Below are 27,596 nucleotides of genomic sequence, written 5' to 3' on the forward strand. Positions count from 1 at the left end.
CCAAAAGCAGATACGTCAACTTTGAGCTGTTGACGATTATTTCAAAAGATTTGAAGTATCTTTCGAAAATAAATTTCCTTGCGCCGTGTCTTAATTATTCCGCCTCGTTAGAATTGAATTCGTATTTGTTAATTTTTTTCATCGTCAGGTGTAAATTAACGAACATCATAATTAATAGCAGCACATGTGCCGTAGTTAGGTGAATTCAAGATAGAATGTGTGATGACAGATGGAGGTCCCTTGCAAGTTAACCTGCACAGAATTGTAGATGCAATTCTAACAAAAGGACAAAGCCCATGAAAAAAGGGTTTTGAAGGGGGTAAAGGGGCACCAACTTGAAAAGTTGTACCAGTAAATTCAGACGGTTGGAGAATCTCATTTGAGTTCTTATCCCTCACTTTCAAAGATCAACAAATTTTCATGTTTTTATTAAATTGTAATGGTTTCGTGGCAAATCATTAAAAACGGAAAAACAGGCAGATTATAAGAAAAATGTCAAACAGCCGTAAAAATGGTGAAATTTACTTCCTTTTTTGAGGGGGGGGGGCAGGCCTGAAGATCTCTGCAACCCAGTGCCTATCTACCTAAGGACAAATTATGAAAAGTCGGCACTAATATCGAGTTACACAATATACAAATCTTTATTGTTATAAAAAGTCTATTTTGAGAGGCAAGTAGCACTTTCCACCGAAACAGGCTTGATAGGTGCTAAAAAGGGGTAAAAATTATCTGAAAATTATGTGAAAATAGTTCTTCCACATTGCTCTCACAACGTGTGAAAATTCGAGTTTCTCAGCCAACTCAAAGATAAATTTAGTAGAATTTATTCTCCAATCAAATAAGTGTTTTCTATTGTGTTCAAACGAGAAAAAAAATAGAAATGGAAAACGAATTTTTTGATCAGAAGTTCTCAAATAAACAGTAACAGAATTGAAATTTTGTCACTGCTAATCACCTTCTTGGAAGACAGTTAGCAAATTAGCAAGTAGATGCTGTTTAAAACCCAAATAGTTATCTTTTATGTCCTTATAAAATAAAAAGGGAGTGACTAGCTAATAAATATATATTTTATTTAAGCTTTATCTGCTTCCTTTTCGCTGCAGTGTTGCGTACTCTTATTCTTATTTTTGAACGTATATTCTTAGTATATGAATAAGAGGCGATTTCACTTTCTCATTTTAGCAGGATAGAAATAGCCAAAAAATTTTCTAAGGGGACAAAGACTACAACTACTGGTTTTCAAAAATATTCCTTTTGGTAACAAGTTCTAGAAATTTTTGAAGCTTAGTCTTTACCCTTCCTCAAATTGCGTGCAATGAAAAGTTGTTTTTTCCGAATTTATTGTTAAGTGTTTGAGCTGTGCTTTTTTTGTCATATGGATTTTTTGTTTAATACGTTGGATCTTAACTTTGGGAATGATTATCCCAGGGATTAATATTTTAAAAAAGGGTCTGGTTTTCGATTAATTCAGGCAGCTTGCAGTCGCCGCTCTTCAAATAAGACGAAGAAAAGAAGAAGGAATGGTAGTAGAAGTCAGCTAAAGAAGTGAAATATCAAGTTAAGAAAGAAACTTATATTTTTGGCTACCCAGGTAGACAAAACTATCTAAATAACGGGAAAACTTTAGGTCGTTGGAAGCATGGCCAGGAGGGGGTTGGAGGCTTTCCTCAGACATGGAATTATCGAGTGTTTACGACTTCTATTTCATTACTTTATTAGAGCTTCAACTTTCAATAGACCAATGCCTAAATCTATTTTCTTGTAGCTTAAGCATTACGCCTAGTATTGTTTAAATTTTGGCTACTCTGTGCTACGATAATCATGTACACATTTCGAATTTAACATTTAGGGCAAAATTTGGTAAAGTTTCATTATCAGCGCAATTTTTCAAGTTACGTCGAATGACGTAAACAGAAAGAAATTTGAAATTTAGTTAAAAGGTAGTGACAAAAGAAAGAACTCATTTGTTGTTTTTAATCCAGGAAATAGCTTTATATATGACGTCAAGGGCGTGTCCAGGATTTTTTTTTTGTTTTTTTGGAGGGAGGGAGGGGGTGCAAAAATTACGAAAGGCAACAAAAATCCGTTTCTATGCATTTTTGTTACTTTTTTACGAGTCAGATAGAAATGTCGGGGGGGGGGGGGGGTCGAACTCTTTACCTCCTGGCTATGGCCTTTTATAGCGTGAATAATTCCTCATGTATCGCGAAATTTTTCCAGAAATTTTTAGATGGCCTTACTTATGAAAGAAATTTTTGGTTTTTCTCATACATTATTTATATTCATTACATTAGAAAAGTCCTATTTTTTGCATGAAAACTGATGTTTTTCTTTATATGATGAGGGCACACGAGGCCTACGATACGCTCACCTAAAATCTGGGGGTGGGGGGGGAATAAAACAAAAAAAAATGTTCAAGAAAAGTTATCTCAAAACGAAAATTACTTTACGTAAATTTTGTCAAAAGTCTGCCATCTCTTTTTGGCGCCCTTTCGAGATCTATCCGGGAATAGATTGGAGCGCGCATTGAAGATTAAATAGCAGAAATATTTCTCCTGATTGATCAAATCGCACCAACTTATAGGGAATTGGATAGCTCACATTGGATTAATGAATGTTAACATCACTTTAAAATTTAGTTTCTGTGCGTCTCCGAGAAGAGTATCATTTTTGCAAGTGTGCTCCCAAGGTTGTGGTCCCTTTTGTGCCCGGGGCAAAATCTTAATTACCCCCCCCCCCCACCTGTATCCCAAAAATTTTTTGGCCAAATTTTAACAAAATTTTTGTTTATTAAAAAATTCCGAGTACAGAATATCACAAAAACCATTAAAACTAACTAAATTTGGTCTATTCTCTTTTATTTTCAAGAAATGGCGAGGAAGATATGGGAAAAATGAAAATTTTCGGATTCAATTTGCTAATACTTACTGCCAACTGTGCCCTTTATTTAAAAGTAAAATTTAAAAAAATTATAAATGATTACAGCAGCTAAATTATTTATTTGAAATTTTCCATCCCTAAAGTTTCTGCACCCATCGCAAGTGTGCCCTCTGTCCCCCTCCTCCTAAAACCACTTCTATTTGTTATATACTAGGCAAGTAGTTTCAAGATTTAGAAAATAAAAGGAATCTTAGGACGATGCTTGGTACTTGCACAACAAGTTTTATCTCCAGTTTCCTAGCTTTATTAGTGGAATTCTTTTTTAATTTCTTCAGGTTCAATATACCTTGGACAGATTTTAGGTATTCCTCTCCCATCCCTTAAGGAGTGGAAGGTGGTTAAATATTTACCCGAAATAAGTAAAAAAAAAGTAACACATAGGGAAATGCATCATCAAGAAACAAATATGATATATTAACTCAATGCAATGATTTTAATTCTTTGTTGGAGTAAAGGTACCGACGAAATTAGATCCCGCTCCCCGTGTCCAGGCCTCAATTTTAAGGGAGCGCAACATTTTGAGTGACAGAAAGAGAAAGATCCATCCCTTTGTCAAATACAGGTCTTCCTTAGTTTTTCATATTTAGAAGAAACTTTGACACTTCACCCAAAGAGTATGAGTAGCTTCCATGCCCTTAGAAGTCTCTGTAATATACTCAGAGATACAGAAGCATCTGGGAGCACTCTGGTCCTCCGAGCATATGATGTTACGAATGCTTTTGGTTCCCACATCCACTCGAAGGTCATGTTTGAGTTGCATAGCCGAGGTGTTAGTCTTGATGTAATTTCCCCATTATATTTTATGTATAGGCATCTAAAAGTTTGTTTGAAGTTGGGAAATGTACTTTGGGATAGTGAGCTCCCTGTATTCGTTGGAATAAAGCAAGGAGCCATCACATCACTGATTATCTACAACAAAGCGTCTCTTCCTGTGCAGACTGGCCTACCTATTAGTTGCATTTCAAAGGGATGGATACTTCAGTGCTTTGTTGTGCGGACGATCTGTTAAATCCGTACCAGTCAATAGCTAGTCTTCAATGGAGTTTTGATAACCTATCTGATAAATATCTACAAATAGGACTAAGCATGAATGCTGCGAAGTCCCAAGTCCTCTTCTTTAATTTCCACGGTTGTCGTGTGTCCGTGTAGGTCATAATGAGGTGGCGCCCGCCCCTGTACTCACATATTTAGGTCTTCCGATTGGGTGTTCGATTAAGAATACGCGAAAGCTTTTGCTTCGGAATGCTGAACGCAAACCTAGAATTGTGTATGCTTTTGTGTTTACATCGCAACTTAATCTGGAACGGAAAGCTCTTTCTCGGATATATAATAGTGTGGCTCTCCCGCATATTCTAGATTTGACCCCATTGTGGGACATTTTTACGGAATCTGATAGGCGAGGGTTGCGAAAGTGCTATTTTAAGTAAGCGAAGTTTTTACTTCAGGCCCCTTGGTGGTTCAAGAATGTGTACATCGTTAACCGTTTCGGTGAGGTGGAACCGCTTCAGGCCAACAGTATAAGAAACTGAGTAACAAGCCTTCTTCTCACACGTGGTAGGGCGCACTATTTTAGTTGTGGTATTATTGGCAATTCGTGTATATATTTATGACAAGCTTTTTTCCTATTTTTTTTTCTTTTATTGTACTCCAGCGTTTCTTTTTTTGTTTATAGACGGGTATAAAAGAACATTCATTCATTCATTCATTCAAATATACAAGTTACCCATACTCTTTGACTTCACCCATCAAAGAGAATTGATTTTGAAACGAAAGATTTCTCTTGCTTGAGTAAGGCGAGAGAAGCCGTATAAGTCTATAGGCTTATTAGCCTATAAGTCTTACAAGATCAATACGCTGTAAAAATTTATTCTTGAAATTCAGACTAGATTGAAGCGGATGGAAAAAGAACAAAAACATTGAACTCAAGGGATACCCAATGAAGAGCATCATCAGCAGTACCAGTACTTACAACATATTTTAGCAATAAACAACAGCAATATCAAATGATGGTGTTAGCAAAAAAAAAAAAAAATACACGCAATCGGTCACAAAAATACTTGAGATGAAAAGGGTAAAGGAATCCAAATGTGCGGAGTTTCGGAGAAAAACGCAAAAATCTTGGTTTTGCGGGGAGGGGTAAGGACCTAAACTATCCTACCCTTCCTGTAAAAATTTCGACCTGGTGGAATAGTTCTGTTCGCTGACTTTATTTAATGCTCTGTTTTAACCCCCCCCCCTTCCCAACAACCAACGTTCAGGCCTGCATGTTTTGCTCCTGTGGAGGAATTTCAACTTCGAAAATTAACGCACGATAAAAAAAAAAAAAAAAAATTCGAAGCCCAGGTTTATGTTTCACAAACAGAACTAGACGATCAAACAATGTTGCGACACTGTACCTATGCGTTCACCCGTTTTTTTTTGTTTTTTTTTTGTTTTTTTTTTGTTTTTTTTTACATCGCCATACGCTTAGCTTAGTTTGGACAAATTTTAGGAGGGATCAGCGATTTTCTTAGCTATCTGATACCCCGAAAGTTCACATTTTGGCAACGTAGCCACTTAGAAGAAATCTATGAGGTAGTTAAAGGGAGTTGGGGGGCGTCTTCGAGCAGGCATCCCAAATTTCAACTATTTTTTCTTCAATTTACCGTATTGCTTGTATAATTTGTCTGTTTTCTTTAATATCTCCCGCAGAATGAATTGCTGAGCATTCACATAAGTTGTGGACCCCTCCTGTGTAGGTATAAACGAATTGGTCTAAATAAATGTGTTGGCCGATACATGTATTCGCCAAATGGGTCTGTTCTTGGAAGGTTTTTTGAAAACCTGTTGTGGTTTTCTTGGCCCTTGTAAATCTTATCTGGATAGTTCAAAAGGTTGAAAATTATGATCTTTGTCGGCACTGTTGCAATTTGGAACTGTTGTTTCTGGGAAAAAAGTTAAACTTACTAAGTTTGCGTTATCCTTTTTCGACATAAAAGCTAGTTTAGTAATTAGTAATACGATATAGGTTGTGAAATTATGTGATTATACTGATTTCTCTCGGAAAGAGATCAGTTTATATTGCAGAAACAGTTTCAAGAAATATAGTCTCATTCAAATTAGTTGTGAAACAAAACTGAAAAACTACTAGCGTCTATCTTCATAAGCGAGCAATAATTGTATATTTATTTATTTATGTATGTACGTATTTTATCTCGAAAACGGCTCTATATTTTGTCGGGAAAATTGGCATCCCTTATATTCTGGCCTTAAAAACGATTCAGATAGGTCAGAAGTTTGAGAAAATTCGTTAAGAGCCATAATTTTGAAAAAAAACTTTATGTGAGTGATGTCATTTTTATATACATCAATATTCCAATGACGTTGTCACACTTATGTAGAAAAATTGAAGATTTTCATGTATGGAGAAGTACATTAAATTGCTTAAAGAGCAAAAAACTGGTAGTTACAAAAATATTTGTATATATTTTGACAAGGGATTACAACAATTCCAAGACATTAAAAAAGAAAACCAAAAGTTTGAAGCTTAGTAAATATCGTTGTTAAAAAACGGACTTGGTGTAATAATCAAATATTTTTGAATAGATTCAGTATGAAAAGACATTAAATTGCCTAAAAAACAAAAAACTAGTAATTGCAAACATATTTGTATATATTTTAGCAAGGAACTACAACATTTCCAAAACCTTAGAAAAGAAAACCAGAAGTTTGAAGCTTAGTAGAGAGAAGTTTGAAGCTTAGTAGATTGCGGAAAAAACACAAGCCAGGTAATTGCAAAAATATTTGTATATATTTTAACAAGAGATTACAACAATTCTAAAACCTTAAAACAGAAAACCAAAAGTTTGATGAATTATATCATTCTTCCCTCCCACCACAAGAGTGAATGTATCGTTTTTATATCTATGACGCATACAACATTACAAATAGAATGTATTTAAGACGTGAAAAAAAAAGTGGAAAATTTATTCAAGTTCAGTTCAGAATCGCTAAAGTTATTATGTAAACTGCAAAAATATTTATGGTGTCTGAGCAATAATTTTAACATTTTAATTCAAACTTGTAAAATACCTGACAATTTTGAAGTCATTTTTATATAAATCAGTATTGCAATGGCGTTGTCACACTTATGTGGAAAAATTGAAGATTTTCATGTATGGAGAAGTTTGCATTAAACTTCTCCGATAGTAGGCTATCTGGGACAGTTGTTTGAATACCACTTTTTTTTACCATCAAACGTCAAGTTTATTTAAATTGACATTCAAATTTTTTTTTGATCAGCCGTCTTCTGGAATTCGTTACTTTCGTATAGACACCGGTAAAAAAATAAAAACATCATGGGATCTTTCATTCTAGCATTAACAAGAACAAGGTTTTTGTTATGGCAAATAAATTGATGTTCTACTCATTTTGTCGGAAAAGGGGTCTCATTACGAAAAGTGGATTTTAAAGCTCATGCTTGCTAAAAAAAAAGTTTTTGTTTCGAATCATAGTAGTAACACCCTAAACCTTCCCCGAGGCAAAGCAAAAATCATCACATTATGAAGGTGGCATAGCCCAGAAAGTGCAACCCCTTAGAATAGTTTGGGCTCGGCCATGAAGTGGAGTGTTCCCTATACCACAGACTGTTGCTGGTAAATATGGTTAAATTCGCTTTCAATGGGCCTATTTATTTATTCCTCACCTTTTTTGCATGCTTTCATCAGCTTTTGAGGGGGCTAATCAACTTGCTCCTGTTTCAGCAAGAAATAAAGCTGAAAACAGGAGTGGTATTTCACACTGCACTTAAATGAGGTTATACTTTGCCAAAAAACTAATGTCCTTACTTGATCGCGTGTAACCAAGGTATAAGTCGGTACGGATAATTGGGATGGGCCTAAGCTTTGTAAGGGGCTGCCTTGTCTGTCATAATTCATTTCGAAATTCTCATAAGGGAGTAGATACAATTTGAAATATCTGTACATACATTTCAAAGGATGAAAAAATTAGAAAATTATGACGGTTTCCAGTTTAGTTTCCTTTTTTTCTAAGAACTCCCTTGTTATCTTTCAAGACAGCGTGCGCCAGAAAAGTTTCTTTCGCTTCATTTCTGAGAAGGACATTTCAGTCTCTCCAAAGAAAGAATGGAGGTTGGACATATATTTAAATAAATTTCCAATTTTCTACTTGAACTCTGTTACTTTGAAACCATGTTTTCGAGTAAGTGTTATCTTAATAGGCATAATATAGAGCTTATATACTTCCATCTAAATCGCAACCAGATTTTAAATTAACAATAAATTTGATACTAGTTGAAGATGTAAACATTACATTTTCATTGGCACTTCATGTTTAAATTCGTTTTTGCTATTTTGGTTTTTGTACATTGTAATTTCCTTTTTTTAGATTATTACTTTCCCATATAGCATTAAAATTAAAACTACTAGTTGTGTTTACTCCGTTGATTTATTAAAATATGACGACTTTTGCCAAACTCTTGTCTTGTGTGGGTTAAATACTAATGCTCTAATGCTTTAATTTTCAAGAAGATGATCTAGTGGTGACACTGAAGTTTTTTTTTAAGTTGTGACAGTCTGACGCCTAGGAACTGAAAATATGTGGAACGGACTTTACTAGTCATATTAACATTAGGGAAATTTACAAAGTAAACAGCAACGATTATAAACAGAGTTAAAGTTGAATGTTTAACTCTAATACAGTTAGAGTTAAAGTAAAATAAAGTTGCCTTCATTTTATGAAAATCGCAATGCTTTGTTTCTTTGGTGAATACTTTTGGTAGACGGGTTGACAATCACTGGGAACAGCTTTTTCGTAATTATCCGAGTCCGAATTCTTTGGGACTCAGTGGAGGGATGGAAATGATTATTTTGTGGGACAAATTTATAGGTCAAGACAACCTATAAGCCGGGTAAATAATTGTGTGGTCCAGATTACAAAATGTACTATTCAAAGGTAATGCTATTGGCCCAATACTATGAACTTGGGCTGTTGAGGACAAATTTTGGGCCAGTGACATTTTATTGCCTATTCTATCAGTTAGTTTTTCAGATTTGGCTAATTATGAATTTGGATTTGGTGAGTTAGATTTGGCGAGTTAGTTTTTCAGGTGGGGAGATAGCTCAATACATAAAGGATGAACTGCGTCTAAATTAGCACAATTTCACATATATTAAATATGCATATATTAAATATGTAGCCTAGCCTAACCTAGGTACCCCCCCCCCTAAACCCTAAAAAACAACAGTTTAAATGTTGTAAACGCAATTTTCAATCACGATTTGCCATCCATTTATCTGGCAATACCCGTTTGTCTGGTTTCCTGTAGTAGTTCCTTGTGCAGTATATAGCGGTGGGTGACATATAATGCACAAGTAAAAAAATTCTCATCATAATTTTTTCATTTGAATAAGACTTTAATATCTAATCGGTTTCTCGATCACTCCAGAAATGCCCCCCTTCCATGGAAATTATTTCTCAGAAAACAAAACACGCGGAAAAAAAACCTTGGATAATTCCCCCGGAATATCTTCACATGAAAAATTTGGCAAAGAGAATGTAAGGCAATTAAAAAGAATTTTGTATTGTAATTCACCCCTCCCCGAAATGTCCTCCCCAAAGAGGATTCTCCCTATAGAAATCCACCCTAAACACACACACCCCCCAAAAAAAATTCTGTATACTTCCCAATAACAAATACTATTCGTAGACAATGTGTGAATTTCATAACTTACAGGCCTCTCCCCACGGACTGTAGGGGGTCATTTTATACCTAAAGACGTAATTATTTGATCTTTCGACTATACTAAACAAACTGGCTATCTCATAATTGTAATCAGATAATTTGGGGGAAAAATGGGCGTGGAATTACCACGAACTGTTTGATATATTTGAAAATTGGATTTAATTTCATTTGCGTTAGTATATGTCAGGCGTATTCACTTTCACTTAAATTTAGAGAGAGGAGGATGAAGCAGATCGATATAGGTGAAGCATATAATAATTATAGCTATACTGTAAAATACAAGATATCTTGGAGGAGGTAGGAGAACCCTACTTGCATGCCTGCATAGCGGTATGTCAAAGATAAAATCACATGCACGATATCATGCACGATATGGTTCAATAAGTCCCTCTTTTTGGACTTATTGAACCAAAAACATGGCAATTTCAAGCGCAAAAGAGGATACAAAATTGGGGAAACTAATTTACGTATTTCATCCAGTGCAAGGGCTCCCGTAGAAATGTTTCCAAGGAAGAGGGAAGAGTGGTTGTGCTAAAATATATAGGGGGCGGAAAATTTGATCTAAAATATGAAATATAGGTTTGAAAGATTTTGTTTCACCAGAAAAGGCATCATATTTTTTGCGAATATTAGAGATTTTTGAAATTGCGCTCCTTGATCTTACAGGGAGGGAGATTACCGCATCCCCATTTAGATGCTTTCAGTTGCTTATCCACCTAAATACTTGATCTTTGGTAAACATTTCAATATTGTCTAGCGGCTGTCATATTTTCAATCCCAAAGAAAAATTTTAAACATGGCTTTCTCCGTACTGATTATGTGACTTATCTGCTTTTTGCTCTTTAACTTAAGACAGACTTTCACGAAAGAACATGCTTCACTAGTGTAGACTGCTGCTGTTCCCATATCAACACTAAAACTGGTTTTGAAACCTGTGTTTTTGTACGCTACTAAAATTGCTATAAGTAAGTGTATTTACGATGCGAGCACAAAACAAGAGAATGCTTTCGTGATTTTGAGGTCATTCCAAGTATCTTTTGGGCATTTAGCCGTCCAAAACAAGAACGTTTCCTTTAATGAGCACATGGGCGAGCATAAGTGGTCAGCAAGTCACCTCTCCATCTGTCCCAGCTAGAATACTAAAAATAGAAGCATATTGCACATTTTCTTAACATTTGCCAAAAATATGATATATTTTTAGTGAAAAGAACCTTACTTTTCAAGCCTTAGCTCCCCCGAAAAAAACTCACAGGCTTGGCCTCCTTCCCTATGCTGAAAAAAAAAGATCTTCAAGTAGATGTTAAATATTGCACTATTTATTGCTAGGAGAGATATTATGATGAAATCATGTATGAATAGTAAAATTTAAGATTTGATCTCGTATGGAATTTAAACAATAGATTATGCATTAAATGACCTTATAAAAAAATCAGTTCAAAATTAATTGTTTTTCAATTACCACGAGGACGAATCCAGGAGAAAGAATGACTCATTCAACAAGGTCTCATTTTAGCCACCAGTTTTAAGAATATCACCCACTTCACCAATCGCAGCAAACAGCATAGGTCTTTCAGAAGCTAAACCGACAAAGTCCCTTTTTTCGACAAATTTTAAGGCTTTTGAGTTCTTATGTATTAGCTGGTACCCACGCGATATATTGTGCTAAAGGAAACTAGTCAAACGGGTATCTGTCATATGATGAAAATATAATAGTTTAGAAACAAATTTGGGCTATATATTTGCACATCAGGAGGTAGGGGGTAAAGCATAGCATATATTAAATACGTAACTTAACCTAGGTACCTCCCCCCCCTAAACCCCCCAAAAACAATAGTTTAAATATTGTAAACGCCATGACAAAACCACGCTTTGAGATCCATTTCTCTATTGACAGATACCCGTTTGACTAGTTTCCTTTAGCACAATATATCGCGTGGGTACCAACTAATACATAAGTACCGGCTTTTGTTGTAAATCCCTTGACTTAGGCACTTATTCACAAACAATTAAAATATTTACAATTTGTCTTGAAATTTTTTAAAATTATTCATACGATTCGACTGTAATTTACTTTCTTTGAATTAACCCCCCCCCCCCCCCGCCATAAAAAAATCCGTGAATATGTATTACGATTGGCTTAGCTTTCTAGAGCCGTAAGCATATTCCCTGAAAATAAGGATTAATACCCAAAAAGGACTACATATTTTCATCTGAATGCTAGTCAATTTTGAGATTTCAGTTGGATTAGGTTTATACTAAAATAAAGTATTCTTTAAATTATAAAGATGGACAGGGGCTCGGGTCTTGGGGTCGCTGGTTATCTAGTTTAAAACAGGGGTCAGTGGCGTGACTCTGTATTCTCAGCCAGAGTTGACCAAGATCTAAATGGGTACCTGGAGAAATCTGGGGAGGGTAAACAGAAAGACTGCGAGAAAGCACAGGATGGCCGCCCCCAATTCCCCATTGCACTTCCTGGCTGGAGGGCAATGAAACGGAGATCAGCACCGCCGGTAAAACCACCAGCCAGCATTGCATCTGAGTATTTGCTGTTTGTTGAATGGACTCGGTCAAATTAACATGTGAACCCTGACCGTATCCAAGATTGTTTTTCGGGGGGGGGGTCACCCATAGAATTAGTGTTCGAGGAGGAGGGTTGAGGTTTCATCTTGTAATTTACGAGTCGGAGAAATGTCTTATTTATTGTTTAGGAGAAATATAGCAATATAGAAATAAAGCAAGAAATAATATTTTACCAGCAATTTATGTTTGGGGAGGAGGGGGTCAACCCCCCCCCCCCTGGATACGAGCCTATACTGAATGATTCATATAATTCCCCTTGTCATGGTAGCGTGAAGATTGCATTGTCTTTGATTCTGGACAATGGCACCATAAGAAAGACAAAAACAAAAGCTGCGATTTTCTCACTCCAATCTGTTTGTTTTTATTGCATCAAAATTACGCGTCTGTGAAAACTTGGTTTCTAAGAACTCTTAAACAGATCGCACTTGCCTGACGTCACCTAAAAACCGGCGTTGAATAATTAAATTTGAGTGTAATGCTGTATATATCTTTTAGTTAAGTTGTGCAAATGCTAAGCGCAGGTCTTCAATACCCTGTTACCGCAGAGTTCCAACCAACTAGATTATTTGGAGGTGTCCTCTGGGAAGAACCAAATCAACCCTATATATTCTGTACAACAATCCACCGTGCATCACTCAGTGGAGGTGGTTTAATCGACAAAAGTGACAATGCTGAATTTCGAAGAATGCCCTCGCTTGAACCTTGGTGCCAAGAAGCAGCACTTAGCGGTATGTCTGATAGCAAGAAACGTACATCTTTCCCATTCTTGAATCAGTCGTTCAATGGTAACGATCGAGTAAAGGACTCAAGTATGGTATGTGGAATTACTAATAGACTGATGAATAGAAATGAATCAGCAACTCTACTTTTTACCGGTGACTATAATCGTGCACAATCTTTTTGTGCAGAAAAGGTCTGTGATTGTTTAGCTTCTAAAAGGTGTGCTTGTGAAAGATTCGACAGCTTGAGATCAGAAAATCAGTCTTTCCTATTTGATCACATTATCAGTGTCTTTCAGCAGCTTAGATTATCTGGATGGTATTATGAAGGATTAAGTGCTCAGGAATCAGTACATCTACTCTCGTCAGCTGAGGTAACTAAAATCTGATTTTTTTTTTTTTGTATTTTTATAGTTGGATTTTATTTTTCGATATCGCACAAGACTACTGAATAACTTGATTAGGGTAAAATTCTACTTTAGCTACTTTTGGCTATCTTGGAAAGGGGTTAAGTTAGGAAAATAAAACTTTCGTCTACAGTCTAAAGTATGTCCCGGGAAGGTATTTTGAAGTACCTACCTCCACTCCTTCTCCCTCTAGAGGGTCCTGAAATGTGCCTACATTACAGGTCACCTATTGAAATTTTTACAAAATAATATTTTACCTTAATTTTCAGTTATCAGTTTCTTTTTCTCTGTCTATAGTTCTGAAAATACAATTCCTATCATTTGAGTAGAATTTTAAGCCATATCAATGTTGTTTTTTTTTCAAAATTCAGGAAATGTGTATTTGCATATTTTTAAAATCTTATAAATTGGGAATGAGCAAAGTCGTGAAGTTGAAAACAATTTTGTTGTACTCCATTTAAGCAGAAGATCTATTTTTCAAGGTTTCACTTTTATAACACAGATTTTTAAAGGTCATCAAAGGTCATTTTACCCTGGTACTAAATGTCTAGCACTTGGTAAATTTATAGTCGACAGGCTTCTTGCTATCTTGGAAGGTAGGCTAAGCCTAGTTGATTTAGGCGAATGAACGTTTCAGAAATAAACCCAGGGCCTAAAATATACCCCAGAGAAGTGTTATCAAGGTACCATCTATCCTTTCCTTATTCTTGGGTTAAAAGATTTCGTAGCTCGATGATAGGTCACGATATCTAGGCTATTTAAATTTGACCTTTAAAAATCTTCGTGTTATAAAAGTGAAACATTGCAAGATATATCTTCGGTACTTTCACATTATGTGGACACCTCTAAAAAGTCAAGCTTGGTTAATGCTAATAGTGAAACGGGTGAGGCAGATATCGACCCGGTACTAAAACAGTTGGGTAAATATTTACCAAATCATATTATTGAGTTACGACTAAAGTGAATATACCATTCATGCCTTTTTTATGCTCTTTACAAACATAATAATCATTTTTGTCGGAAATGAATTTTAGCCCCAACCCCTATATATACAAATTCAGGGTATATATTTGCATATTAGCGGGTGGGGGTAATTTCATTTCTGATGTAAATGAGAGGTAAGTTTAAACTTCCCCCACCCCCCTAATGTGCAAATATATACCCTGAATTGGTATATATAGGGGTGGGGGCTGAAATTCATTTCCCACAAAAATTATTATTATATTCGTAAAGAGCATAAAAAAGGCATCCAGTGGTATATTCACTTTAGTCGTAACTCAATAATACAATTTGGTACCGGGTAAATTAGACACATTTTATTAAATATTTACTAACAGTTGTTACAGTGGAATTGAGTGTAACGGGTGACCTAATATGAGTGTTAAAATTACAATTTGGGATTTGCCAGACAGAAAGAGTTCTGGGCGCATAATTGAAACATGTAGTTCTTGTAATTTTGTTAATAAACCATTATAACCGGGTATCTGTGTCTGGTTTAATATACATATTAAACGTATTTAATATATGCCATGTTTTGCCACCCCCCCCCTGATGTGCAAATATATAGCCCAAATTTGTTTATAAACTATTATATATTTATCCTATTTTGTTTTTATTTTATTAGCATTAACCAAACTTGACTTTTTAGAGGTGTCCACATAATGGGAAAGTACCACATTTTCTGCTCAAATGAAGTACAAGAGGTGATTGCTAAGAATTGAGCCCAGTTTCAAGATTAATTTATCAGATAGTTCGCCCTATTTGAATTAGACATGTTTTATTTCCATTTTTATCCAACAGGCTATTGCTTAAGCTATCATTTGGTTCAGCATCCTATAGGGTACTGTTCTAACCCGGTATCGTTGTGGTCAAAATGAAAGGGTCTTTCCCACAGTCTTTTCAAAAATTAGTTAGAAATTTAAAAGACGTCCTGATCTAATTGCTATATGCCTTTTTTGGCCAACAAATTCTCTAAACTGTTCAGCTGCATAATTTCTTAATAATATAGTCTGATGACAATTTTTAAGTTAGGCTACTGTACTGTAAGGCCTATAAGCGTTCATATTTTCTAATGAAAAACTGTCCCAAGCAAAAAAGTAAACCACTATTTTGTTTAGTTTCTTCATAATTATTATTTGAAAAAAACTACGTTTTGTAAAGAGTTAAAGAGGCTGAGTCATAAGTTCGAACCTTAAAACGTACAGGGATTAGGAGGTACAGTTGGGGGGCTGCCGCCCCCAAACCCCCCGCTTTTGCAGCCTTTAAATAAAAAAACAAGTTTTTTAAACTGAAAGTAAAAACTTGATAGGAAAATAAATACTGATAGGGAAGGGTCGGACTTGTATGATCTATCTCTCTTATACGGGCTGGAACAACTTGTCGATTTCGACACGTATCACGGCCCAAACGGATCATCTCTTCTTGACCCATTCCTTACAGATCACCCTGATTCCTTTAAGGTAGACGCTCATGCTTTCACCAGTGACCAAGTTGTCGTCGTTTCACGTGGAAACCTACGTATTCCGCCTCCAGTAAAGCATGAACGAACAATCTGGCTATACAAAAGAGGTGATTGGGACGGTTTGAGAAACACTCTTTTTTCTCAGCAGTGGAGAGCCTTCCCCCTGAAAGGCCCAGAGAAAGCCGCAGATAAGAACCAGCAGGGCATAGTTGACTGTCGAAAAGCATATCCCTTCAAAGTGGATCCAGGTGTACAGTAAGGACAAACCCTGGTTCAACGCCCAGTGTAAGAAGACAATCCGAGCAAAGCAAAAGGCACACAAGCGATGGCTACTTTCGAACAGCTAAGAGGACAGAATTGCATTCATAAATGCGCGCAAAGATGCAGTTCGAGTGATTCGGCAGTCCCGGGTTCAGTATAAGGAGAAATTCGGCAAAGAGTTGGTGGAAAATTGTCAAGGAGGCTTTACCGTCGTCCAAGGGGACCACAATTCCTTCTCTCCAGAGTAACGGGACAGTGGTACAAGATCCACAGGCAAAGGCTGAAGCTCTTGCTAAGGCTTTTGCCGAATTCTCGAATCTAGACGATGACGGTAGAGAAGTGCCAAAATTCTCCGACCGAACCGACACTGTCCTGGAACGCGTGAATTTTTCTGCTCCCAAGATCCTTCGCATTCTGCAACATCTGGATGTGACCAAAGCCACGGGTCCTGACAACATAATAAATGTTGTCCTCAAGTCCTGCAGTGCCGAACTAGCTGGACCCTTGTCATTGCTTTTCCGGCTGTGCTTTTTCTCCGGAACCTTCCCACGAACATGGAAGTCCGCCCATGTTATACCTATTCTAAAGCCAGAAGGCGATCCAACGAGCGTGGGCTCCTACAGGCCTGTTAGCCTTCTCTCCTGTGTTGGCAAAGTTTACGAGAGCGTCTCCAATAAAACACTTCATCAGTACCTGGAATCAACTGACCTTCTAGGCGATAGCCAATATGGATTCCGCCGGAAACGCTCAACATTAGACTGCCCAGTGGCTCAGTATCAGGAGTGGATAGAACGACTGGTAATGGGATACGACATCAGGCTATTATCCGTCCACATTGTGAAAGATTTTGATAGAGTGTGGCACCATGGTCTGCTAAAGAAACTATGTGTATGGTGTTCGTGGATGTCTGTTAAAAGTGATTGAGAGCTTTCTTTCTAATCTTTCACTGCGGGTTGTTCTTGACGGGTTTATTTCCCGCGAATATCCAGTGAAAGCCTGGGTACCCCAGGGCAGTGTCTTTGGGACCTACGCTCCTCCTTATCTACATAAACGACATGGGAGACAACCTCGCAAACCCTCTGCATCACTTTGCCGACAATACCACGGCACACTCAGCCGTCCCTAAACACGAAGACCCAACAGAAGCCTCCCTTTACCTACAGACTGATCTTTTGAAAATTAAAAAGTGGTCTGATGCATGGATGATCATCTTCAATGCATCGAAAACAAAGGAGCTTCTAATTACCCGATCAAAGGTGCCACGTGAACACACCAGTTCCATCTTAAAAAACTACGACAGAATCAGGGTTGACATGCTTCGACTAATGGTAATTCATTTCTACACTAATCTTTTTTGAAACAGCCATCATGTTCGGGGGAGAAACTCCTATGCCAGACTATTGGGATTCACTATTTACTTCAAGTACCTTTTTCCATGAAGCTTGATCGTCCCACTCTACAAGTCTTGCATCAGACCCATAGCTGAATATGGATGCCCGCTATTTGCTGGTGCTCCGAAAACGCTGTTGGCACTACTTCAAAAGATCCAGAGTAGGGCAAATAGGGCGGGCTGCGCCTCTACACAAGAATTCCTCCAGCCTCTAAATGAAAGGTTTGATGTAGGCTAGCGTCGATGGCTGTATTCTACAAGTACATGAATTCGCCTCCCTCAGATGAGCTCTCTCGAATTGTGCCCCCCTTTGTCCAGCCGACAAGGCAGACACGAAGGCACACAGCTCGGTCCAATTATCTAAAGGAGGATACACCGAAGACCGAGTACTTGAGGAACAGCTTCATCCGGCGTTGCACTTCTATCCGGAACGATCTTCCTGGGGATATTATCCCTGCAAATCCCTCTGTCGACACCTTCAAAAGAAGGTTCAATAGACATTTAAAACCTCGAGGCCATTGAAAGAGGTAAATGAATAGCGGCATATCAGATACTTTGAAGTACCTGGAACCGTGAATATTGGAATAAAAAAACAAAAAAAAACAAAAAAAAAACAGAAATTATTCCGTATATGAAAGGGGCTGTCCCCTCCTCAACACCACGCACTATACGCTGAAGTTTTACTTACTCACAACTCTTATTTTTGTTAAACAATAAAAAACTTTAGCGTAACGAGCGTGGTATTGAGGAGGGGACAGCACCCTTTCATATGCGGACTAATTTCTGTACGTCTTAAGTTTTAATCTGGCTCCTAACTTTCAGTTTGAAAAACTTGTATTTTTTTCATTTAAAGACTGCAAAAGCGGGGGGTTTGGGGGTGGCAGCCCCCCATCTTTACCTCCTAATCCCTGTACGTTTTAAGGTTCGAACTTGTGACTCAGCCTCTTTAACTCTTTAGAAAACGTAGTTTTTTTCAAATTTTCAAATTTTTTTCAATTTCTGCACGTTTTTGTACAGTTTATTACTTATTATTGCTTGACTAACTGTTAGCTGATCGTGTCAGGAGTTAAAGTTGGGGGGATGCCGCTCCCCAAACCCCCCGCTTTTGAAGATTCTTGTGTTAAGGCTTTTAAAGATTTTAAGATTTTCGTTTTTCGAAAAAAAAATTCTGGGAGAGCTGGAATTTTTGGAAGCTTGCAGTCGGTCTTGTCAGGTTAAGAGGACTATTTTGATATAATTTAATAATGAAATACTGTGCTTTTAGGAATTTCAAAAATTAACATGGGCTCTTATGGGAAAACGACGTTTTTCGTAAATGTAAATTCGTAGGATAATTTTTTCGGTCTGAAAATATCAAAAGGCCCTAACAGGTAGAATTCCGCTTCGAATGAGTCCTCATTCACCCGGATCCATTGCCAACTGTGGCATGTAGGCTTGGCTGAAAAAAAAAATTACTTGATGAACATTAAGTGACTATATTTAGTTTTTGGAAAACAGGGAAGGAGTGATCGGATTGAGCTAAAAGTTTGAGGATAAGCTCCCAGGCCCTAGGAAAGCTTATCCTCTAAATTTCATCGGACAACGTTAAAGGGGGACTGTGGGGGTCGAAACGTCCGGCCCACTTTCCCCCATGAAGATAAATTCGGAGGGGGGTGAAATTTTGCATGTTTCTTAGTTTGAGCTTAGGCTACAAAATTCAATCACCGCCGTCTCTCTGCGACCGTTAGGACCGGAAATCGCTTAACATTGTGGTGGGTCGCCTCTTTAAAGAGGCACAAGTGTGCCTCCTTGAAAAATGCCAGTATACAACTAATTAACTTGTTCATGAATTCGGGGAAAAGAAAAAAAAGCGTAGCATAATTCGGTCCAAAAAAGCATAATTTTAGGTTTAAGAAAGCACAATCCTTTCTTTAAGATATGGCAACACTAGACGTAGTCTGATTCTACAGTTGGAAATGGTATAGATGCTACGTTTTTCTTTATAGTAATTTCCGTTTAATTTGATTGGCCAATTTCCGCACTAATGAAGTTGTTATTGTCAATTCATCCGAGTTGTGTCGCAACAAATCACTGTCACTGATTGGCAGAGAAATAGACAAATCTTAGGGTTAAACAATGTGGTTCAACCCTCCAAAAATTGTTCCAAAAAACACAGCTCCAAAAAAACAGCTTCGATATTTTTCAAGGTTCTTCGAAGTTAAAAATTGGCTTGTGTCTACTTTATGGATTGAAATGAAACTGAATAGTTAAATTAAATATTTGTTTAAAGCACAATAAATGTATTAAAAATTTTAATTTATTATTTTTAGTTCAGTAATTATATACTGTAAAATATTTATCATAAACTTATATTCTAAATATAGTCACAATTTATTCAAAACTGGGCTTCAATAACCAAATATTTTTAAAATTTTGCCAAAAGTGTGGCCAAGGAGCTTGATACAAGTTCTTTTGATCGCGAAAGAGCGCTAAAGATACTTACTTGTATGCTTTTTTGCATTTATTTTATATTAATAATTATTTTAATATATAATAGCTGACTGGGAAGTCTTATTTCGGTTTGCACCAAGAAATTCATTCCGTAGGTAAAAATGTTATAAAAAAAATTAAGCACAACCGTCGATGTTGTGGTTCAAACCAGTTATAAAATTCAATTTTTAACACTCTTTTGTACGAGTACGGAGGGGAGCACACTCCCCATTCCAATTAAATCTTTCTATTATTTTTTTCATAGTTTTCTACGTTTCTAAAGCAAAATTTCTTAACTCAAGCACATTAACAAACAGCAAAAAATTTGAATATATTATCCACATGATGATTTGCAAAATAAAACACGATCAAAATTATATCTTACTTCTCAATTTTCTTGTTTTTGTGGACTTCTGAAGGATCAAAAGGAATTACACCAGCGTTGCCAACGCGGTACATTTGTACCGTTTTTGGTACAATTTGGAGGTCCTGATACAATACGATAAATTTGGAAATTTTTTGGTACAATCAAATGTTCTTCCTGTTGCGGTAAAAGTTTAACCTACTCTTCAGATGGTACTAATTAATCTCGTGTGTTATGATTTTGGTTGTAGAACCCGTACAGTTTATTTCAAAGCAATGGCAACACTGAATTACACTAGTTCTTTTGCATGAATGTGATTATTGTGTATTGTCCTATATATAAAAACAACTGTACTACCTTTGTTAATGAGATTTCAGACCCATTGTTAATGGGTCCATGTTAATGGACCCACCACATTGCATGTGATGGGTCTCCTCCTCGACGCCTCGCTCTTTACGCTAAAGTTTGACTTTCTCATAACTCTATTTTTGTTAAACAATAAAAAACTTTAATGTAAAGAGCGAGGCGTTGAGGAGGGGACAGCCCCTTTCATATACGGAATAATTTCTGTTCGTTTTAAGTTTTAATGTCGCTCCTAACTTTCAGTTTAAAAAACTTGTTTTTTTTCATTTAAAGACTGCAAAAGCGGGGGGTTTGGGGGGCGGCAGCCCCCCATCTATACCTCCTAATCCCTGTACGTTTTAAGGTTCGACCTTGTAACTCAGCCTCTTTAACTCTTTAGAAAACGTAGTTTTTTTCAAATAATTTCTGAACGTTTTTGTACAGTTTATTACTTATTATTGCTTGACTAACTGTTAGCTGATCGTGTCAGGAGTTAAAGTTGGGGGAAAGAGCTGGAATTTTTGGAAGCTTGCAGTCGGTCTTGTCAAGTTAAGAGGACTATTTTGATCTAATTTAATAATGACATACTAATATGCTTTTAGGAATTTTAAAATTTAACATGGGCCCTTATAGGAAAACGAGGTTTTTCGTAAATGTAAATTCGGGGGATAATTTTTTCCATCTGAAAATGTCAAAAGACCCTAACAGGTTGAATTCCGGTTCGAATGAGTCCTCATTCACCCAGATCCGTTGCCAACTGTGGTGTGTAGGCGTGGCTGATAAAAAAAATAATTTGATGAACATTAAGTGGCTATATTTGGTTTTTGGAAAACAGGGAAGGAGTGATCGGATTGAGCTGAAATTTTGAGGATAAGCTCCCAGCCCTAGGAAAGCTTATCCTCGGACAACGTTAAAGGGGGGCTGTGGTGGGAGGGTCGAAACTTCCGGTACACTTTCCCCCATGAAGATAAAGTCGGAGGGGGGGGGTGAAATTTTGCATGTTTCTTAGTTTGAGCTTAGGCTACAAAATGCGACCGCTAGGACCGGAAATCGCTTAACATTGTGGTGTGTCGCCTCTTTAAAGAGGCACAAGTGTGCCTTCTTGATTAGGATACTCGATTCGCCCTTTCGCTTTGGTAAGGGGGTTTACCATCAAGCCATATATAGTAGGCTACTACAAAACTAGATCATGGCTGTTCGGAAAGGGAATTTTTTTACTTTAGCTCTATGCCAAAGGACGCAGAAAACTGACAAACAGGTTTTTTTCTAGTTACGGGTGCCAATTACGTAAATAACTAAAAAAAATACGTTTTTCATCTGCAGTTCCCACCTAGCTTAAAATTAGGGGACAGATTTTTTGGTGCTTGTGTACAAAGCGGTAAGTACGCAATAAAAGTCAGCATCGAAATGTCAAATATGCTATTGATAAACAGGTTTCAGCTGAATAGTGAGGTATAAACAAAGGATTCTATCTCCGGGAACTATATTCAAACTTTAGTTATTTGGGATTTAGGAGGACTAAACGGTACCTAGGTTGGGTTGGGTTACGTATTTAATATATGCTATGCTTTACCCCCACCCTCCCCCCTAATGTGCAAATATATAGCCCAAATTTGTTCATAAACTTATATTTTCATCCTATTTTGTTTTATCTCATTAGCATTAACGAAACTTCACTTTTCGCGCACTTACCGCTTTCTACACAAGTACCTATTTTTTTTTAAGGTTAAGAACATGGGCACATTCGAAGCTACAAAAAAAATCCTTAAAGCTACTTTAAAGCAATCTTAAATACTTATCTCATTCTTAAAAGCGCATTGCTTCATCTTACCACCCCCTTTCCTAATGGAACAATATATAACAATATTTGTGAAAACCAACTGTAAATAAGTAGCGATCCGGGTCAATAGTTACCAAAACTCTAAAAAACGGAATTTTGATACCAAAAGATATATAAAAATGGCTTATTGTGCTGATTTCAAATATAAGTTTCATTAAGTTTAGTCTTACTTATTAAAGGCTACAATCCTGGGAAAATTTGCCTGATTTTCGAAAAAGGAGAGAAACACTCTAAAAGTCACATAATCTTAATAAAAATCACCATCAGATTCAGCATATCATAATTTTTATGCTGACTTCGAATATTTAAGTTTCATTAAATTTAGTTTTACCCATCAAAGGTTACGAGTCTGAGAAAATTTGCCTGATTTTAAAAAGAGGACGGAAACACCCCCTGAAAGTCATAGAATTTTACTGAAAATCACATCAGATTCAGCGTATCAAAGGACCCTACTGTAGAGGTTTCAAGTTCCTATCTGCAAAAATGTGGAATTTTGTATTTTTTCCCAGAAGAAAGATTATGGATACGTGTTTATTTGTTGTTTTTTTTCCAGGGGTGATCATATCGATCGGGTGGCCCTAGAATATCGTGAGAGGGCTGATTCAAACGGAAATTAACAGTTCTAGTGCCCTTTTTAAGTGACCAAAAAGATAGGAGGGTAACTAGACCCCTCCCGCCCCTTCTTCTCAAACTCATCTGATCAAAATTTTGATTGTAATTGAATGTTTCAATAACTGCCTTTGGATAGAACATGACCCCCCCCCCGACCGTCCCGGGGTAAAGGTCTTTAATTGTAAATTTTGCCCATTATTTACGCATAGTATTTGTTATTGGGAAGTATGCATGCATCATCGAGTGAGGGGAGGGCCAATTTTGTGCTGGGGGGTTTTCAACTGCGGAATTTGCTACTTGGTAAGTTTCCAGGGTTTGAACTTGTCATGGCAAATTATACACTGGGGGAATTTGCCAGAATTCTTATACAAAATTCTTTTTTATGTCTTGTTTTCTCTTTTCCGTCTCGATTTTATGCTTGGAGCTGTTAAGGGTTATTGTCCTGGGTAAATTTTCACCGAGTTTGAATTGTCTTGAGGATATTTCCGTGGAGGTGGGGCCAGATTTTCTGGCATCATAAAAAAAAGATCAGTTTGAATTTTGGGTACTTGTAAGGAATCCGGTAAACAGGCGAGATGTGAATTTTGGTTAATGCTAATAAAAAACAAAATAGGATGAAAATATAATAGTTTAGAAACAAATTTGGGTTATATATTTGCACATTAGGGGGGTGGGGTAAAGCATAGCACATATTAAATACGTAACCTAACCTAGGTACCTTTTCCCCCACCCTAAACCCCAAAAAACTAAGATGTTGCTCACGGAGTGAGCAACATCTCACAAACCTGTTTATCAATAGCAGTTTTGAGACTACGATGCGATATTTCATCGCGTGTTTACCCGATTCCATACAAGTACCGAGTTTTGTCCCAATTCTTTAAGAATGACTTCTGAAACACAAGGGTCGTTTAACTAGAGCAATAAGAAGCTTTTTCAAAAGTACTAAAAAACTAGCGTAAAGAGCGAGGTGTCGTGAGGAGGGGGCAACCCCTTCATATACGTAATCTTTTCTGTTCGTTTTAAGTTTTAATGTTGCTCTTTGCTTTCACTTGAAAAAAAAACTGTTTTTTAAATTTTACAATAGCGCGACTCCTTTTTTCGCACCAATTGAATTGTGTTCACTATAAAATATCAAATTAGAAAAACATTGCGCTGTTGTAAAATATCATAGGAATATAAATAGTCGACTATATTGCTCCGTAAGGGAAGGGGGTTAGTGGTAAAGTGAAGCAACATGCTTCTTTGGATGGGATTATTATTTATGACTGTTTAAAGGTAGTTTCTGAATTTTTCGGGGCATCCTTTAAATTAGCCCCTCCTAATCTTTTAGAACGCACACTTAAAGGCACTCACTTCACTTGCTATGGTCGACATTCTCAAGCCTTTGACCCCTGGTTGACGTCATGGGGAGCTAAGTCGTCTTTAATTTTCTTTTCCACCGTTTTTTTTTTTATTTATGTAACTTACAACTGTTCTTCTGGTCCCAAAATAACACCTTTTATGATGTAATTTCAAGTCAAAATCTATGGATCTTTGTTTCAAGATTATCTTGCAAAATTTCATGTTTAAAGCTTGAATAGTTCAACCATTTTACTAGTAGAAGGAAACAGAAAGACACATACTCCCAAGCAAAAATCCTGTTTCTTGGACCGTTTGTAACCTCCTGCTGATGATTTCACTAATGACGGATTCGTTCTTTTTAAGTATATTTTTGGCATTTTTTTTTTAATAGAAATCCTTCCCTTCATTGTTTTAAGATTTCCCTTCATTGTTTACTTTTCAAAAAATATCTTCTGGCTCAACTCCTTGTACACTTGTCTGTCATCCTGCAAGTTTTCTAGCTTTACAAGTAAGGGCGTCGTTGATATATAGGCCTAAGTTTGAAAAGACCCCAATTTAGGTTATGGAGGTCCTGATAAATATGTTGACATTGCACTAAAACTTCTAAGTTAACAAAAAGCTGCTATTCTGCTACTTCAACCAGGGCTTCCACTCTCGAAAATTAAAATTCGGGGACAAATCTTAAAAATTCGAAGAGTTTTCGGGGACAAGTCTTCAAGATTCGGGGATTCGTCTTGGAAAAAACAAAATGGAATTTCGTTGCGAAAATTTGGGAGCCAAAATTGGTTTTATCTTCGTTTTCAGGCTGAAGTAGGGCTTGTATCTGCGTAGTAAATCAAGCCTTTTACAAAATAGGTTTTAGAGCTAGAGCCCGGGATTGGAGCCCGTAGCCGAAAACACTTATTGCTGAGATTGCGGCAAAAACTTCGAAATTGTTTTAAAAAAAAGAAGAAAAATAGTGAACGCATGTGAACTGTAAATACCAGTAGCAATTTTTTATTAAGTCATTAATCTCAGAAATTCATTAATAATATTTAATATTGTTTGCGGTTTTTAGATAAGTAAATTAAATAGACAAATTCAACCTATAAGTACGGGGTAATATTAAAACTTAAAACAAACAAGAACTAAACTAAACAAGTAAATTTAAACTAAAATTTAAAAGTGAATTTTGACGACAATTGAGACATTGTTGGTTTTTCATGCTGCTTCTAAGGACTTAGGTGTTTACCCCCCCCCCCCCAAAAAAAAATCCCACGGAAAACGGAACCTCCCCACCCACCTAAAAAAATACACCCCGCAGAAAATGCTCCCCTGCTGAAAATACCCCCGCGGAAAATATCCCCCGCGAAAAATACCCACCCCCGTGCGGAAAATACCCCTTCGGAACATACATTTTTTTCACTGTTTGTTTCAACTATGCTTTTCTTTCGTTTGGTTACCTCATAATTACTATATAGTCACAGATTAAACCCCAGCCCTCCCACCAACCCTGTGACCATCCATATTCCAAATATAATACTTATTGCAGTCTCATTTTTATATCAGCCCATCTAATGCCTGGACATTATAGCTTTAAGCTACAAATCATATAAAATTTAAAATTCTTCTACTTCGCACTAACATTATTTGGCATTATTAACCAACTGTTCGTGATAAATATGTCCGAAAATATTTAAAACTTGACAAGAAAACAATATGAGCCTAATACTCAAATTTTTACTTTAAGCTGTATTGTAAATTTTCTATTTTTGGGGTTACTTCCGTTTGAATCCTCTTTCTTAACCTTTTACATAGTCTGTAGCTACATTTTGCCTCATTAGGAGGAGGAAGGAAGTTCTGCATTTGTTATGGTAAGAAGATCGTATTTAGGGATAGTTCTTAGGAAGAAATAAATTATACCACATTTTCTAAAAAAAAAAAATTATCTCAGAATTAGCCTTCATACAGGCTTATTAATTGTTAAAGCATTAGAAGTTGTAAAGGTAGGCCTTAAATATTGAAACAAATTTACTTGGCTATCCCGAATTTGAGCAGAATATTTTTTCCGTAAAATTTCCTTTGCCTAACTAACAGGTTTGCAAGACCGTAAAAAGTTCCTAAAACTGCAGTTTAAAATATTACGCCCACTTAAAATATTACACGGAGGAAGGGGCCAGAATAATAATTGATAGGGAGTGCTGGGTGAATACGTTTGAGGATAAAGGGTGGTATGACAAATACAATTCTCAGATAAAAAGAAAAGAACTTAAATTTTACACACCGATTGAAACAAAAATTTAATTGGTAAGAATTCCTGGCAAAAAGATCAATTTCTTCAATATATTATGCGTTCAATTATTAAGTATTGAGCATTAATACAGTATGTCCAAAACCGAATATAGCAAAAGAAAACCAAATTTAAACTTATGATTCGGTTTTCAAAACAATTCTCTTTCTTTAGAAGCTCAATTTCAAAATCCAGAATCTAACTGAGCGTTCCGTTAAACAACTTCAAGTATAATTCTTGGCTAATTTTGTCAAGACACTTGACCACGAATGATGTAAATGTAAGAATCTTATAGAATTTGGAATACCGCATTCGAAATTATTAAATCTAAATAAAAGAAAGTGATACTTTTGTGAACATAAAGAACCGTCTATAATTAAATCGTATCGGTCTGATTCTTATACAAAGTAACACAGGAGACGAAGATTGACGAACAAGAGAGTAGTGAAAAATTATAGTATGTAAAGTAATCTTTGCTAGGGATAGTCACTAGGGGTCAAACTGGTTGAGTGATTTTCGGGGAAAAATAAATTTTTTCGGGGAGACACATAGATTTTCGGGGAAATCCCCGAAGATTCGGGGATAGTGGAAGCCCTGACTTCAACCCTTGAAAGCATATATGTCGGGCAATCATCACTTTCGATATAGGCTACTAACGTTGAAGTACAATGGATTAACTAATTTTGTACTTTGATTTTAGACACCTGTGGCTGTTAAAGAGTCGTAGCTTAAATTTGAAATAGGTCAACAATATTAATGACTTCCTTTTAAATGTTGTGCAATTTTGCTCTACTAAGAACTTGGTCATGTTGTAATTTACTGCAGATTGTCATCATTTAGTCAATATTTATTTACATCA

The 27,596-nt window shown here is 36.5% G+C and overlaps 1 protein-coding gene across 1 annotated transcript in view; it reads left to right on the top strand.

Moving 5' to 3' along the window:
- The first annotated feature begins 8,058 nt into the window (after nucleotides 1–8,058).
- LOC148940013 (cytokine-inducible SH2-containing protein-like) overlaps nucleotides 8,059–27,596 on the top strand; it is a 34,084-nt gene continuing 14,546 nt past the window's right edge. The window contains exons 1-2 of the mRNA XM_089106250.1: nucleotides 8,059–8,139; nucleotides 12,758–13,355. Coding sequence (XP_088962376.1) covers nucleotides 12,771–13,355 — 585 coding nt within the window. The 5' untranslated portion in view covers nucleotides 8,059–8,139; nucleotides 12,758–12,770. The remainder of the gene's footprint in view (nucleotides 8,140–12,757; nucleotides 13,356–27,596) is intronic.

Source organism: Artemia sp. Qi Xiang Cuo, chromosome 20 (genome assembly GCF_049724085.1).
Source record: "Artemia sp. Qi Xiang Cuo chromosome 20, ASM4972408v1, whole genome shotgun sequence".
NCBI lineage: Eukaryota > Metazoa > Arthropoda > Branchiopoda > Anostraca > Artemiidae > Artemia > Artemia sp. Qi Xiang Cuo.